The sequence below is a fragment of the Entelurus aequoreus genome, linkage group LG08 (assembly GCF_033978785.1).
Source record: "Entelurus aequoreus isolate RoL-2023_Sb linkage group LG08, RoL_Eaeq_v1.1, whole genome shotgun sequence".
Classification (NCBI taxonomy): domain Eukaryota; kingdom Metazoa; phylum Chordata; class Actinopteri; order Syngnathiformes; family Syngnathidae; genus Entelurus; species Entelurus aequoreus.
The window spans coordinates 60207980-60225116 of NC_084738.1; the positions used below are offsets into that span (position 1 = coordinate 60207980).

Here is a 17137-nt window from a genome sequence, read left to right on the forward strand (position 1 = left end):
TACTACAGTTGTGAAACTACAGCACCTTGTTTCAGTCTGTTTTCAATCAGCCAGACAGAACAGGAAATGAAGGCAGGACTTTCCCAGCCTTCCAAGTTGCACTTTTTAGTCCTGACTGACGATGACGAACAGATGAAGCAGCCTCAAAATGAGGTCTTAGAGTTTATTTCACTGGCTTAAAAATTAAAGATTGACCATTTAGAAAAAACATGCTTTAAATGACAAACTACAGGATAACTACGATACAGGAGTGTCATCTTTTCATAGACATGCCAAGCCTCCCTGGGAAAACAAGTTAACACTCCCGTGCACTAGATGGCAGTGTTAAAGTGGAACTGACGATGGATGCTGCATTATAAATATTAAATAAATGCAATCAAAAGTTTGCAATTCCACCTATAAAGCCCTTAAAAAACAACCAAATGTCTCCCTTGAGATTTTATATACATTATCTAAGTATATACTGTATGTCATGTAGTAATGGGCAATAATATTAAATACTTACATATTTTGATAATTTTAAGCATATGCGGCGCATTAATTTCAAAAACTGCTTCACTGCAGACTTCATGAGAGCCAACAAACGTAATAAAACATCACTTACTGTACAAGGTCTGCTGTCATTAGGAGGCCGACTGCTAGGATGTTCATATATTCCCGTCGAGAAGAAGAATGTCTCATAGTCCTCACGAAGAAAAGTGTCTAGCGTCTTTTCGTGTCCTCGCAAGTTTCAGGTCCTAAATGGCTGTCAAAGTGTACCAACTTGTTGGAATACCAACTCAGACATCTTCTGTCCAGGTGAGATGCATGATTTATGATCTACAACGAACTTACAGGGAGCAGGGAAGTGAGGAAGCAGCAGACCACTCGGTGATGTAAACATAGAGACACAAAGTCGTGATCACGTCTTCGACTCAACTCTCACTTGAGTCACACATTAAGAGTGTTACTAAAACAGCTTTATTTCATCGCCGTAATATCGCTAAAGTTCGTCCCATTGTGTCCACCACCGACACTGAGATCATGCGTTTGTTACGTCTCATCTCGACTACTGTGATGTATTATTTTCAGGCTTCCCTATGTCTAGCATTAAAAGATTACAGTTGGTACAAAATGCGGCTGCTAGACTTTTGACAAGAACTAGAAAGTTTGATCATATTACGCCTATGCTGTATATACCTTTATATACCTGTATACGCATATATACCTATACTGGCTCTCCTGCACTGGCTTCCTGTGCACTTAAGATGCGACTTTAAGGTTTTAGTACTTACGTATAAAATACTAAACGGTCTAGCTCCATCCTATCTTGCTGATTGTGTATAGTACCATATGTCCCGGACAGAAATCGGTGTTCTAAGAACTCTGGCCTATTAGTGATTCCCAGGGCCCAAAAAAAGTCTGCGGGCTATAGAGCGTTTTCTATTCGGGCTCCAGTACTCTGGAATGCAGCTCCAGTACATTTAGAGATGCTAGCATTTGTGATTAAGTCAACTTTGATTGATTGATTGATATCAGTACTAGGGATGTCCCGATCCGATATTTGGATCGGATCGGCCGCTGATATTTGCCAAAAAATGCGTATTGGCAAGGCAGGGGAAAATGCAGATCCAGTTTTAAAAAATTCCGGTCCGTGTTTTCCAACGCACCGATTTAAATAATACATTCCACTTTTCTGCTGCTCCCTAATTTCCGTTCAGCATTTTCCAGCACACCTTCAACACAGTCGAGTATACGTTCTCACGCAGTTGCTTTTAGCTGCTGGCATTACACGACAGGCTCTTCCCACTCCTTCTTGTGTCTGCTTCTCACAGACAGCAAGCGCACCTTCTTACATACGTCACATACTGTCACGTCATACGTCACATACGTATACGCACTCTCCCAGCAGAGAGGTAGCAGCATGGCTAACGTTAGCTGTGATGCTAGCGTAGCCGTGTGAGCGGTAATAATGAAGGAAGAATTAATTCCCAAGAAAAACAGCAGGGGGTCCATCGTCTGGCGGTGGTTTGGCTTCAAGTGGGAATATGTCGAACAGACAACCGTAATTTGTCAAGTGTGGGGCAAAAGCGTTGCTATAAAAAGTAGCATTACTGCTAATATGTAGCATCATTTGAAAAGTCCCCTGCTAGAAAATGAAGAGTGTTTGAAACTCCGCACGTCAACATCTCCATTGTGTATTATTCAAACTCACCTAATTCAGCTGGCTAGTTGTTATCAAGAGTACTAAAACCCTTTTCAACATGAATCTGACAACTAAGTAGGCTAAATAACTTTAAACTTTAATACATGCTCGGATAAGGCCGGATATCGGCCAGTATCGGATCGGAAGTGCAAAAACAACATCGGTATCGGATCGGAAGTGCAAAAACCTGGATCGGGACATCCCTAATCAGTACCACTACAAATTCGCTTCCCAAATAGTGAGGAGATTTTATGGTTTCTCCGGCAGATCATATAGTCAACATCTCTCACTATGAATACAATTTACAGGTAATGCATGTGATGTATCAGCTGATCTCACTTATGTATGATCGGTATCGGGATCAGGACACCCTTACATACCACCGTAGAAAATAAGCCTTTCGAAGTGCTCTGGAAACTGCAAATTCGAAAGAACTGAGCACTGAAAAATGCATCAAAGGTGATTCTAAAGGTTGGCGAAGGAATATAACGGCTCTTTCAGGTAATTTTCTTTTGTATCCCCGACCAAACAACATGCATTTCAAGTTTCTACATGTAAGAAAAATGTTCATGTATTTTGGGGGATTTCATTAGTATGGTTCATACAAAAATAAATCAAAATTACGGATTCACTAAAAAAAATAATCGATAGATTAACCAATCTTAGAAATAATCGTTTGGTGCAGCACTAATGTCAAACTGTAGCTCTTAACTCATTCTAGCGAGGAGAACGGATGTTTTGAGGCGGCTCTTCCGGCATTCATTTGACTTTTAGTACGCCCCCTAGCGGCGTGGAGGCTCGTAACTTAAACCTTGTTTGCAAATTAGTCATAAAAAAGCCGAGACACAACTCGAGTGTTAAGATACTCGCAGGTTGAAGTACCACTGGGTAGTCTCAGTTTATGGATGCATTAAATGTTTCCAGGACTACAGTAGCAGTGCCAAGTAATGCCCTCAGCATCACAACAATGAAATCATTGAATTGTAACAAAAAGGTGTGTATATTAAAATAATTTTTATCATTAACTATACATTATTTACACTTATAAATAGAAACACTGTGCGTGTGTTTTGCAGGCTGTGGGCGGGGCTAACAGCAGCCGAGCAAGTGCAGCAGCTTGGCGTCCATTCCTTCAATGTCGGACTCCTCACCTGAGTCGGGGCCCTTGGCGGCCGGGGAGTCGTGCGCTTCGGCGGTGATGACGTTCTCCAGCCACGAGGAGATTGAGGAGGAGGAGGAGGTGCAGGAATCGGAGGACGAGGGGCCATCCTGGGTGTCCCAGGCCTCTTGGCGACCTGCTGTGGAGCAAACGTCAGTCCACTGCCCAAAACAAGAGGCGTATGTAATAGAAGCCACATCAACACAGGGCATACTTGCCAACTTTGAGACCTCAGAATTCGGGAGATTGGGGGGGGGGGGGGTTGTGTATATACAGTATATATATATACAGTGGGGCAAAAAAGTATTTAGTCAGCCACCCATTGATTGTCAATGGGTGGCTGACTAAATACTTTTTTGCCCCACTGTGTATATATATATATATATATATATATATATATATATATACATATATATAGCTGTAATTTACTGAAATTCAAGTATTTCTTATATACCGTATTTTTCGGACTACAAGTCGCAGTTTTTTTCATAGTTTGGCTGGGGGTGCGACTTATACTCAGGAGCGACTTATGTGTGAATTTACTAACACATTACCGTAAAATATAAAATAATATTATTTAGCTCATTCACGTAAGAGACTAGACATATAAGATTTCATGGGATTTAGCGATTAGGAGTGACAGATTGTTTGCTAAACGTATAGCATGTTCTATATGTTATAGTTATTTGAATGACTCTTACCATAATATGTTACGTTAACAATTTAACATACCAGGCACGTTCTCTGTTGGTTATTTATGCGTCATATAACGTATACTTATTCAGCCTGTTGTTCACTATTATTTATTTATTTTAAATTGCCTTTCAAATGTCTATTCTTGGTGTTGGGTTTTATCATATATTTCCCCAAAAAATGCGACTCATACTCGTGCGACTTATGTTTTTTCCTTCTTTATTATGCATTTTTGGCCGGTGCAACTTATACTCCGAAAAATACGGTATATATATAAATAAAATAAATACTTGAATTTCAGTGAATTACAGCTATATATGTATATATATATTTCTTTTATTATATATATATATATATATATATATATATATATATATATATATATATATATATATATATATATATATATATATATATATAAATAAAATAAATACTTGAATTTCAGTGAATTACAGCTATATATGTATATATATATTTATTTTATTATATATATATATATATATATACATATATATATAAATAAAATAAATACTTGAATTTCAGTGAATTACAGCTATATATGTACATTATATATATATATATTTCTTTTATTATATATATATATATATATATAAATAAAATCAATTCTTGAATTTCAGTGAATTACAGCTATATATGTATATATATATATATATATGTATACATATATATTTCTTTTATTATATATATATATACATATATATATATATATATATATATATATATATATATATATATATATATATATATATATATATATATATATATATATATATATATATATATATATATATATATATATAAATAAAAGAAATACTTGAATTTCAGTGAATTACAGCTATATATATATATATATCCTTGGGCAAGACACTTCACCGTTTGCCTCTGATGGCTGCTGGTTAGCGCCTTGCATGGCAGCTCCCGCCATCAGTGTGTGAATGGGTAAATGTGGAAATACTGTCAAAGCGCTTTGAGTACCTTGAAGGTAGAAAAGCGCTATACAAGTATAACCCATTTATCATTTATTTATTATATATGTATGTATATATATATATATATGTATGTATGTATATATATATATATATATGTATATATATATATATATATATATATATATATATATATATATATATATATATATATATATATATATATATATATATATATATATATATATATATATTTTATTATATATATATATATGAATAAAAGAAATACTTGAATTTCAGGGTATTACAGCTATATATATATATATATATATATATATATATATACATATATATTTCTTTTATTATATATATATATATATATATATATATATATATATATATATATATATATATATATATATATATATATATATATATATATATATATATATATATATATATATATATATATATATATATATATATAAATAAAATAAATACTTGAATTTCAGTGAATTACAGTTATATCCATATATAGCTGTAATTAAAGGCCTACTGAAACCCACTACTACCGACCACGCAGTCTGATAGTTTATATATCAATGATGAAATCTTAACATTGCAACACATGCCAATACGGCCGGGTTAACTTATAAAGTGCAATTTTAAAATTCCCGCCACACTTCCGGTTGAAAAACTCCTTTGGATATGATTTATGCGCGTGACGTCACAAAAGCAACGGAAGTGGTTGGACCCCATCGGACCCGATAGAAAAGCCTCTTGTTTTCTTCGACAAAATTCCACAGTATTCTGGACATCTGTGTTGGTGAATCTTTTGCAATTTGTTTAATGAACAATGGAGACTGCAAAGAAGAACGTTGTAGGTGGGATCGATCGGTGTCTTAGCGGCTAAGTACAATACTGTAATATCTGTGATATTTGCATTAGTGTACTGTGTCTTTAAGGGTTTGGGGAACGCGCATGCGCGAGTGAGTTGGCGGAGAACTTGAGTGTGTGTGAGCGTGAGTTTTGGCTAACAGCAGCTCGTGTATGTGTGTGCGTTACTTTTTGAACTACAACCAGTTACCGCTTGTTAATAAAGCGATTGAGCAGCGCATCCTTGTCTGTGTGACTCCTTCTCCACTGCGGGGCATTACAATACTTACAGCAACACAACAAGGACTACTTACCCTGACGCCTAGCCGATGCTTGCCGCCAAACCCACGGATGAAGTCCTTCGTCGCGCCGTTGATCGCTGGAATGCAGGTGAGCACGGCTGTTGATGAGCAGATGAGGGCTGGCTGGCGTAGGTGGAGCGCTAATGTTTTAACATAGTTCTATGAGGTCCGGTTGCTAAGTTGCTAAATTAGCCTTAGCGTCGTTAGCAACAGCATAGTTAAGCCTTACCAGGCTGAGAATTTTTAACCGTGTAGTTACATGTACATGGTTTAATATTATTGTTGGTCTTCTGTCTATCCTTCCAGTCAGGGGTTTATTTATTTTTTTTCTATCTTCATTTGAGAACAACGCTAGCACGTTAGCTCAGTAGCTAAGTGTGTCACCGATGTATTGTCTTGGAGATAAAAGTCACTTTAAATGTCCATTTCGCGTGCTCGACTCTCATTTTCAAGAGGATATAGTGTCCGAGGTGGTTTAAAATACAAATCCGTGATCCACAATAGAAAAAGGAGAGAGTACATAGTTCTGTGAGGTCCGGTTGCTAAGTTGCTAAATTAGCCTTAGCGTTGTTAGCAACAGCATAGTTAAGCCTTACCAGGCTGAGAATTTTTAACCATGTAGTTACATGTACATGGTTTAATATTATTGTTGGTCTTCTGTCTATCCTAGTATCCGAGGTGGTTTAAAATACAAATCCGTGATCCACAATAGAAAAAGGAGAGTGTGGAATCCAATGAGCCAGCTTGTACCTAAGTTACGGTCAGAGCGAAAAAAGATACGTCCATCACTGCCTCTCAAGTCCTTCACTGTAACGTTTCTCATCTACGAATCTTTCATCCTCGCTCAAATTAATGGGGTAATCGTCACTTTGTCTGTCCGAATCTCTCTTGCTCCATTGTAAACAATGGGGAATTGTGAGGAATACTAGCTCCTGTGACGTCACGCTACTTCCGGTACAGGCAAGGCTTTTTTTTATCAGCGAGCAAAAGTTGCGAACTTTATCGTCAATTTTCTCTACTAAATCCTTTCAGCAAAAATATGGCAATATCGCGAAATGATCAAGTATGACACATAGAATGGATCGGCTATTCCCGTTTAAATAAAAAAAATCATTTCAGTAGGCCTTTAAGAGCGCCCCTCGTCATTAGCTGCAGTGCTACAGCAGCATCACGGAGGAGAGAAGGAGGCGGGGAAGTCCTCGCCTTCGCGTCCATCCGTCCACATCATCAATAAGTCATGTTTGCCATGCGGCGTGTGGTCTGTTCTGATCCTGCACGTCACACACCACCCACCCCCACAGCTCTCCAGCACTCCGTCCTCCTTCCCGACACTCTCCCGTGCTGCCCCGGCGGCGGGAATGGGCTTTTATCATGCCTGCAGCCTTTACGGGAATCACATGACGCGGCGGGGCGAGCCTCGCGATGGTCGGAAGGCGGGCCGAGAACCGTCACACCAGAGTCTCAGGCGGCGACTTGTGTGCGTTTACGATAAAGGGTGAAGGTTTCAGGTGAGAGAGGACGCTAAAGGCACGCCTCCAATATTGTTGTCTGGGTGGAAATCGGGAGAAATTCATGAGAATGGTTGCCCTGGGAGATTTTCGGGAGGGGCACTGAAATTCGGGACTCTCCCGGGAAAATGGGGAGGGTTGGCAAGTATGACACAGGGTACCTGCGCGGCTAGCAGAGGCTGTGTTGGTGTTCCGCCCCTTCTTGTTGGCGCCCTGCACACAGACACCACGCAGGTTAGATGCCATGTCACGGTGGTCACCTTTCTGCAAGTGTTGAGGCGTAGACGACGCACTTCGTCATTGCTACTGGAGCCGTCGGAGGACATCTGCTCCAGTAGCTTCTTTTCCGCATAGGCCTGCTCGTAGTATTTGGCCTTCTGCTCCTTGGTCAATGACGCCCACTGAGCAAACACAATGTTAGGCACTCTCTGCAGTTGAGTAAACTACCATTCCCTTACCAGCTGTCCCAGCAGCTTGTTGACGCCCACGGCGTCCTTCTGCTCAATCTGGGCCTTCAGCGCCGGGCGCTTCTCCCTCAAGAAACACATGAAGGCGCTCGGAGGCTTTTTGTTGCAAGCTCGCCGGTGCCGCTGCTTGCACTTCCTCTTACGGCTGAAACAGGGGAGGCTCGCCTTCCCGCTGCGTGCAACCACAGCAGAATCAGCGTCAAGGCAAAGTCGTGTACTTTTGAACATCGTGAAGTTGCTGACCTGGGAGAGGGGGTGGATGTGGATGGCGGAGGAGGAGCAGCAGCAGCGACACCCTGAGAAGCCTCCACCGCTGCGTACAACACCTCTCCATTCCTACACACACACAAAGGCACGTTTACTACAAAGTGTGTGTTTTAATAAAGTTGTGTGTGTGTGTGTGTGTTGCTCACAGCATGCCAACAGCATGCAAGGTGGCGCCTTCAGGCAGTGGAACCACGGGCAGATTTTTTTTCTGGACACACAAAACACATACGAGGCTGCGTTAATGTCCTCTGTCCACATGGTGGCAGTGTGCACCCTTTTAATCTTCATGGCTTCATGTATCCATCCATCCATTTTTTACCGCTCGTCCCTTTCGGGGTTGCTGTTGCCTAGCTCAGCTGCATTAATGAAGTAATAATTTTAATTACGACATATCAAATAATGCTTTTCTTAAAAGTATTGTCTTTCTTTTGGAGTTTGGAATTGCAACCTCTTAGAAAGTATTCACAGCACTTCACTTTTTCCACATGTTGTTATGTTACGGCCTTATTCCAAAATGTAATGAATTCATGAACAGTAGTGTCACTTTTTTAAAGAGTTACAAAGTGTAGTGTCACTTTTATAGAGCTGGATATACTATGTTTATGTTTAACAATTTAAGATACACAATTAGTGTTTTGCGAACAATACGTCATTATATTAACAACTACAAGATTCGCTTCTAAATAAAATAAGCTAGCAATACTAATAGTTTGGCACGTAACTCCTAAACGTGATTGGAAAATTCTCAATTTGCTTATGTTTTTTTTACTGAAAAATGGTAAGAACTCATATTTGTAGTCCAATTACCAGAAGCTTTTGTGTCTAAATATGGGACGATTCTGTTTTTCTAGAGACGTTTGGCAACCTTAGTACTATTCGCAGTAAAACTAAGTAAATCTAAGTAATACTAAAATAATGCTATTTGGTAAGGTCAGGAAATAGTCAAATAAAATAGACAAAGTAGACATTGACAATGTAAAAAAATAAATAAATCGAATTTCTAGGTGTATTAATAGCTGATTAAAAAATGGATATCTCGTAAAAAATATTGAACACAAGGTGGCAAGAAATACTTTCATAATGAATAAAGCAATATATGTTCTGCACCAAAAAAATCACTCCATATTCTCTACTGCTCGCTAGTGTTACCATATCTGAGTAATTGTGCAGAAATATTGGGATATAAGTACAAAACCAGTGAAGTTGGCACGTTGTGTAAAAGGTAAATAAAAACAGAATACAATGATTTGCAAATCCTTTTCAACTTATATTCAATTGAATAGACTGCAAAGACAAGATACTTAACGTTGAAACTGGAAAACTTTGTTATTTTTTGCAAATATTAGCTCATTTGGAATTTGATGCCTGCACTATGTTTAAAAAAAGCTGACATAAGTGGCAAAAAAGACTGAGAAAGTTGAGGAATGCTCATCAAACACTTATTTGGAACATCCCACAGGTGAACAGGCTAATTGGGAACAGGTGGGTGCCATGATTGGGTATAAAAGCATCTTCCATGAAATGCTCAGTCGTTCACAAAATATCTACAGCTTTTCACACACACAAGTGAATGCAAGGCATACTTGATCAACGGCCATACAGGTCACACTGAGGGTGACCGTATAAACAACTTTAACACTGTTACAAATATGCGCCACACTGTGAACCCACACCAAACAAGAATGAAAAACACATTTCGGGAGAACATCCGCACCGTAACACAACATAAACACAACAGAACAAATACCCAGAACCCCTTGCAGCACTAACTCTTCCGGGACGCTACAATATACACCCCTCTCTACCCCCCCCTCTACCCCCTACCCATAAAACCTCCCCCCCAACCCCGCCCACCTCAACCTCCTCATGCTCTCTCAGGGAGAGCATGTCCCAAATTCCAAGCTGCTGTTTTGAGACATGTTTAAAAAATAATGCACTTTGTGACTTCAATAATAAATATGGCAGTGCCATGCTGGCATTTTTTTCCATAACTTGAGTTGATTTATTTTGGAAAACCTTGTTACATTGTTTAATGCATCCAGCGGGACATCACAACAAAATTAGGCATAATAATGTGTTCATTCCACAACTGTATATATCGGTATCGGTTGATATCGGTATCGGTAATTAAGAGTTGGACAATATCGGAATATCGGTTATCGGCAAAAGAGCCATTATCGGACATCTCTAATACAAACCCCGTTTCCATATGAGTTGGGAAATTGTGTTAGATGTAAATATAAACGGAATACAATGATTTGCAAATCATTTTCAACCCATATTTAGTTGAGTATGCTACAAAGACAACATATTTGATGTTCAAGCTCATAAACTTTTCTTTTTTTTTTCAAATAATAATTAACTTAGAATTTCATGGCTGCAACACGTGCCAAAGTAGTTGGGAAATGGCATGTTCACCACTGTGTTACATGGCCTTTCCTTTTAACAACACTCAGTAACCGTTTGGGAACTGAGGAGACACATTTTTTAAGCTTTTCAGGTGGAATTCTTTCCCATTCTTGCTTGATGTACAGCTTAAGTTGTTCAACAGTCCGGGGGTCTCTGTTGTGGTATTTAAGGCTTCATATTGCACCACACATTTTCAATGGGAGACAGGTCTGGACTACAGGCAGGCCAGTCTAGTACCCGCACTCTTTTACTGTGAAGCCACGTTGATGTAACACATGGCTTGGCATTGTCTTGCTGAAATAAGCAGGGGCGTCCATGGTAACGTTGCTTGGATGGCAACATATGTTGTTCCAAAACCTGTATGTACCTTTCAGCATTAATGGTGCCTTCACAGATGTGTAAGTTACCCATGTCTTGGGCACTAATACACCCCCATACCATCACAGATGCTGGCTTTTCAACTTTGCGCCTATAACAATCCGGATGGTTCTTTTCCTCTTTGGTTCGGAGGACACGACGTCCACAGTTTCCAAAAACAATTTGAAATGTGGACTCGTCAGACCACAGAACACTTTTCCACTTTGTATCAGTCCATCTTAGATGAGCTCAGGCCCAGCGAAGCCGACTGCGTTTCTGGGTGTTGTTGATAAACGGTTTTCGCCTTGCATAGGAGAGTTTTAACTTGCACTTACAGATGTAGCGACCGACTGTAGTTACTGACAGTGGGTTTCTGAAGTGTTCCTGAGCCCATGTGGTGATATCCTTTACACACTGATGTCGCTTGTTGATGCAGTACAGCCTGAGGGATCGAAGGTCACGGGTTTAGCTGCTTACGTGCAGTGATTTCTCCAGATTCTCTGAACCCTTTGATGATATTACGGACCGTAGATGGTGAAATCCCTAAATTCCTTGCAATAGCTGGTTGAGAAAGGTTTTTCTTAAACTGTTCAACAATTTGCTCACGCATTTGTTCACAAAGTGGTGACCCTCGCCCCATCCTTGTTTGTGAATGACTGAGCATTTCATGGAATCTACTTTTATACCCAATCATGGCACCCACCTGTTCCCAATTTGCCTGTTCACCTGTGGGATGTTCCAAATAAGTGTTTGATGAGCATTCCTCAACTTTGCCACCTTTCCCAACTTCTTTGTCACGTGTTGCTGGCATCAAATTCTAAAGTTAATGATAATTTGCAAAAAAAAAAAAGGTTTACCAGTTTGAACATCAAATATGTTGTCTTTGTAGCATATTCAACTGAATATGGGTTGCAAATCATTTGCAAATCATTGTAGTCTGTTTATATTTACATCTAACACAATTTCCCAACTCATATGGAAACGGGGTTTGTATATTGTATTTGTTTTTAAAATAAAAAATATAAAAATGGCCTCCGCTTGCTTTGATTTTTCAGTGTGTGGTCCTCAGTGGAAAACGTTTTTACACCCCTGGATTAGGTAAACTAATATGATCCAGTTTAAGAAACGGTTTAAACGCAGTGTTCACAAAGTGCAAGGAAGGAAAGTCATGATAAACATCTTGAACTCTCATTAAAATTGAGAAATAATTGATCACATATTAAGTAAATGATATTAAACACACATTATTATTAGCTAATTAGTCATGTGAACCTTGTGTCACACATTTTGAGTACAGGAAGTGAACAAATGTTTTAGCAATTGCTATGAAACGGAAATGTGTTGGATCAAATAAACTCTTGCCTCTTCCTACTCCCTTTCGGACATGTTGAAATGTAATTAAAATTGTAATTATGTGCACCTTGTAAATAAACCAATGCCATATGTTGGCTTTTGTTTATGATTTTGAACCTGCGGCAGCAAAGAGTCTTACCGCCTGTGGAGGAGCGGGCGGGAAAGAGTAAGCGGGCTGACTGTGGATGACCTGTGGGGGCATCTGACACGGCACGTACTGTGAAGAGAACACCATGGCACACGTTACCACACCAGCAACAACAAAGACAGTGGAACCTGCACAGAACACGTGACAAAACCGCCATTGTCGCTCTTTGTCTTTGGCTTTTTTTACCCCCCAAAAGAAGGAACATTGTGATGTGGACCAGGTGTCTTGTCGTCCTGGCTCCTCAGTACAATATGACAACCGCCTGTTTTCAAGCCGACCACACCCACCAAACCCAAGAGATAGGCACAAGTCGGTTTATGCTAAATTGTCACACACATGCTAAATAGTAAAATTCCTATAAGAATGTCAATCTTACAACTCACAAATCAATTGGATTTCCATTTTTGGGGTGACGATTGGATTAGGAATCAATTCTCGATTCATAGGGATTCTTTTAATATTTCATTTGGCGTATAAATTAGGGCTGCAGCTATAGATAATTTTAGTAATCCAGTAATCTATCTGTTTGTTCGATTCATCACGTAATTGGATAAAACACACTTTATAGGTGAAATGCGTATTTTGGGGAAAATCGCTGAAACAAAGATTTCTGTACCTTCCATAACCTTCAATTCACTGTCTTATACCTTTTTTAACATCTATATTTCTTTTTTTTAACTTCTATTTACCCCTTTAGGTTTTTATTTTTCTTCTATTTAACCTATTTTACCTTTTTATTTACCTTTAACTTATTTTACCTTCTATTTAACTTAGTTTACCTTTTATATTCCATCGTTTACCTTTCTATTTACCTTATTTTTTGACCTTGTTCTATCTCTTACATTTTATTTATCTTCTATTTAACTTATTTAAACCTTTTATTTGCCTTCAATTTATCTTTCATTTAATTTATTTTGCCCTTTATATTCCTTCTTTGACCTTTTGTTTATCTTCTATTTAACTTGTTTTACCTTTTACTTACCTTCTATTTAACCTTTAACTTATTTTACCTTCTATTTAACTTTGTTTACTTTTTATATTTCATCTTTTACCTTTCTATTTACTTTCTTTGACCGCGTTTTATCTTTTACGTTTTATTTATCTTCTATTTAACTTATTTTACCTTTTATTTACCTTCAATTTATCTTTTATTTAATTTATTTTACGCTTTATATTGCTTCTTTTACCTTTTATTTATCTTCTATTTACCTTATTTTACCTTTTACTTACCTTCTATTTAACCTATTTTACCTTTTTATTTACATTTAACTTATTTTACCCTATTTTACCTTCTATTTAACTTTGTTTACCTTTTATATTCCATCTTTTACCTTTCTATGACCGTGTTTTATATTTTATATATTTTCTATTTAACTTATTTTACCTTTTATTTATCTTCAATTGATCTTTTATTTAATTTATTTTATGCTTTATATTGCTTCTTTTACCTTTTATTTATCTTCTATTTACCTTTGATTTACCTTCTATTCAACCTATTTTACCTTTTTATTTACCTTTAACTTATTTTACCCTGTTTTACCTTCTACTCAACTTTGTTTACCTTTTATATTCCATCTTTTACCTTTCTGTTTCCTTTTTTTGACCGTGTTTTATCTTTTAAATTTTATTTATCTTCTATTTAACTTATTTTACCTTCAATTTATTTTTTATTTAATTAATTTTACCCTTTATAGTCCTTCTTTTAGCTTTTATTAATCTTCTATTTAACTTGTCTTGTCTTTTATTTACCTTTTACATTTTGTTTCACCTTTTACCTATAATTCAATTATATTACCTACCATTTACATTTTACCATTTTTCCCCCTTCTATTCAACTTGTTTTACCTCCTTTTATGTGATACAGATTTTAGACATTTTTATTAGTTAGTCATTAAACAATTATTTGAAACGACAGAATTAAAATCAAAGCTTTTTTAATCAGTTTAACTGAATAATCGTTGCTGCCCCAATATCAATTATAATAAAACATTTTTCAAAATAGGTCCTAATGACATATGCATGCACCAAGTAAGCGCAAAAATGACCCAATTTTTTTTTTTTTTTTTTTTAACACGTTACCTGTTCAGTACATAAAAGGCTCTATGATGGCCATGGTTTGACACTGGAACAGATTTTCTTTTTTGACATTATTCCCTATGAAAAAACAACTTGTTCTGCCTGAAAGGTTTCACTGCGCACATGTCATAAAGCAGCATTCAATGCATACAAGTGCGCCGCCACAAAGCAGATTGTACTGCTTCAAGCTATTTTTGGACACCCGACCACACAAAGACTTAAGTACTGTACTTTGGATGTCACCGCATCCTTTTGTGGAGTCATGACAACTTTCCACTGCAGGTGATAAAAATCCATCGCCTGCTGTCAACATTAAAACTGTACTCAGCAAAACCTTCCAGCACTGTTGCATGACGGGATAACTCCTCGTCATCCACTCACCTGCTGACGGAAAGGAGCCCCCGCCTGGCGGCCGAGGTGAAAAGGGTGCATGAGGTACGGATTGAACTGCGGCCCGTAGCCCATGCTGGAAATGGACACTATTTGGCTGTGGGGGAGGTAAGGCGGACGCAGCGGGAAGCGCCCGGCGAAGCCTCTGATGTCGCCGTGGGCATCGAACGCCATCCCGGGATAAGCGGCCGACGGAGGTGGCGGCGGTATGTGGTGGTTGGGAAGAGGATGAGGAGGGAGAGGATGAGGCGGGTTGGCGGTGTCGCACAGGATGTTGGAGCACAACTCCTGGAGGGTGTCGGCGACATCCTGCCACTCCAGCTCGCCGACAATCTGCTCAAACTCTTCTCTGAGCTTCTCCATGGCGCCGCCACGTTCGATTCTGCACACCTGTCGCACACACACAAGCATGCTGCTGCTTATCATCAATGGCGCTTCTATTAATGCACCATCCACTGAAAATATGCATTATTGTTGATTGTATTTGTACATTTAGACACCACAATAGATGTCATTTGAATTGAAATCCAAAGTAACGTTGATATTTAGTTTTCCAATGTTGTCATTTAAACGTTATACCATTATAACTTCCCATCCACTCGTTAAAACGGAGCTGTGACGTCACAAAGTCAAACCTTCCCCCGCCGTTTGCATATGCCGAGAAATTAAAAAAATGCCTAAACAACATTTTGTTAAATTATGTAAAATATTTATGTGCAGCATTTTCGGACATTTAACGTAAATAAAAGTTTCGGCCATTTTACGTCAATAAAAAAACATATTCATAAAGATAGTAATAGTGTTCAGTACTGTACAAAATCATTAATGTACGTTTTTAAAAATATTTACACATCATTCATTATGCTGTTTAAAAGTGTAACCTTAGGTGGAACTTTTCCCACAAACAAAGTAAAAGTGACAACTTTGGCTGAGTTTTCGAGCTAGCTTAAACATGTCAAGTACTGACTGCAGGTAGGCTACCTGTTAGCAACGATTAGCTTCCAGACTTTGGCGGTCCACCGGCTCCCGGTACACTCCCGCTAGACCGCTAAAGTTGTTTAAAATTCGGTCGGACGTGTCCACGGTGGCGCATTGAGACACAATTCTTCCCAATTTGTGCGCTCCGGTGCAGATTTTTGGGCAACAGTTCCGATTTATTAAAAATCCGCTAGCTTAATGACGTCCGAGAAGTAGCTCCGCCCACTGCCTCGGAGAAACGGGTTGCTATGGTGACGGCATAGGAGGCAGACGTCACTTAATAACGAAAAATAAAAAATGAAAAAACATTTATGCAAGTTCAAACAGTTAAAATCAAATAAACACTGTGGTCCACATATATTTGTATTTTATTAAAAAAACAAAAAAACTAACGTCAGACAGAAAAATACAAATATATACACAAAAAAAGAGGTGAATAAATCAGGACTGGAAACCATTAAATCAATCCAGAGGTATTGTCTTAAGGCCAAACTGCAACAAAACAAAACATATGTTAGATTCGCCTTTTGTAGAGAGCCAACAGTACATGACATGAATTGATCTATGATAGCAATATAACTGTAATATCAGAATCAGAATCAGAATCAGAATCAGAATAGTTTTTATTGCCATTGTTTGAGAACGGGTTCACAAACTAGGAATTTTTCTTGGTGCAATCGTGCAACATAAAACACATATAACACATATTTTGTATAAAAAGAGCTGTGACTGAGCTATCAGATAGACTTAGAAGGGATTCAAGGAATTCAAGGAGCTGCTGTTAGGAGTTCTTGTTCATTTGCCTGATGGCCGAGGGGAAAAAACTGTTCAGGTGGCGGGAGGTGTGGGTCTGGATGGAGCGTAGTCTCCTGCCTGAGGGGAGAGGGGAGAATAGTGTGTGTCCAGGGTGAGAAGAGTCAGCTGTGATCCGACCCACACGCCTCCTGGTCCTGGAGGAGAACGAGTCCTGGAGGGATGGGAGCTTGCAGCCAATCACCTTCAATATTACTACTATTCATCAC

General features: G+C 38.5%; 1 protein-coding gene across 4 annotated transcripts in view; it reads right to left on the reverse strand.

Moving 5' to 3' along the window:
• LOC133656121 (transcription factor 7-like 1-C) overlaps positions 1–16343 on the reverse strand; it is a 16508-nt gene extending 165 nt beyond the window's left edge. The window contains exons 1-9 of one of the 4 annotated variants that reach the window (XM_062056974.1): positions 16119–16343; positions 15129–15527; positions 12663–12740; positions 8551–8612; positions 8381–8473; positions 8129–8309; positions 7964–8071; positions 7832–7883; positions 1–3480 (exon numbers count right to left, since the gene is read on the reverse strand). The exon at positions 1–3480 is cut by the window's left edge and continues 165 nt beyond it. In XM_062056974.1, coding sequence (XP_061912958.1) covers positions 3275–3480; positions 7832–7883; positions 7964–8071; positions 8129–8309; positions 8381–8473; positions 8551–8612; positions 12663–12740; positions 15129–15500 — 1152 coding nt within the window. In that variant the 5' untranslated portion in view covers positions 15501–15527; positions 16119–16343 and the 3' untranslated portion in view covers positions 1–3274. Of the gene's footprint in view, positions 3484–7831; positions 7884–7930; positions 8072–8128; positions 8310–8380; positions 8474–8550; positions 8613–12662; positions 12741–15128; positions 15528–16118 lie in introns of all 4 variants that reach the window. The other 3 variants (XM_062056973.1, XM_062056972.1, XM_062056971.1) reach the window with 3 other exon arrangements.
• Positions 16344–17137: the final 794 nt, after the last annotated feature.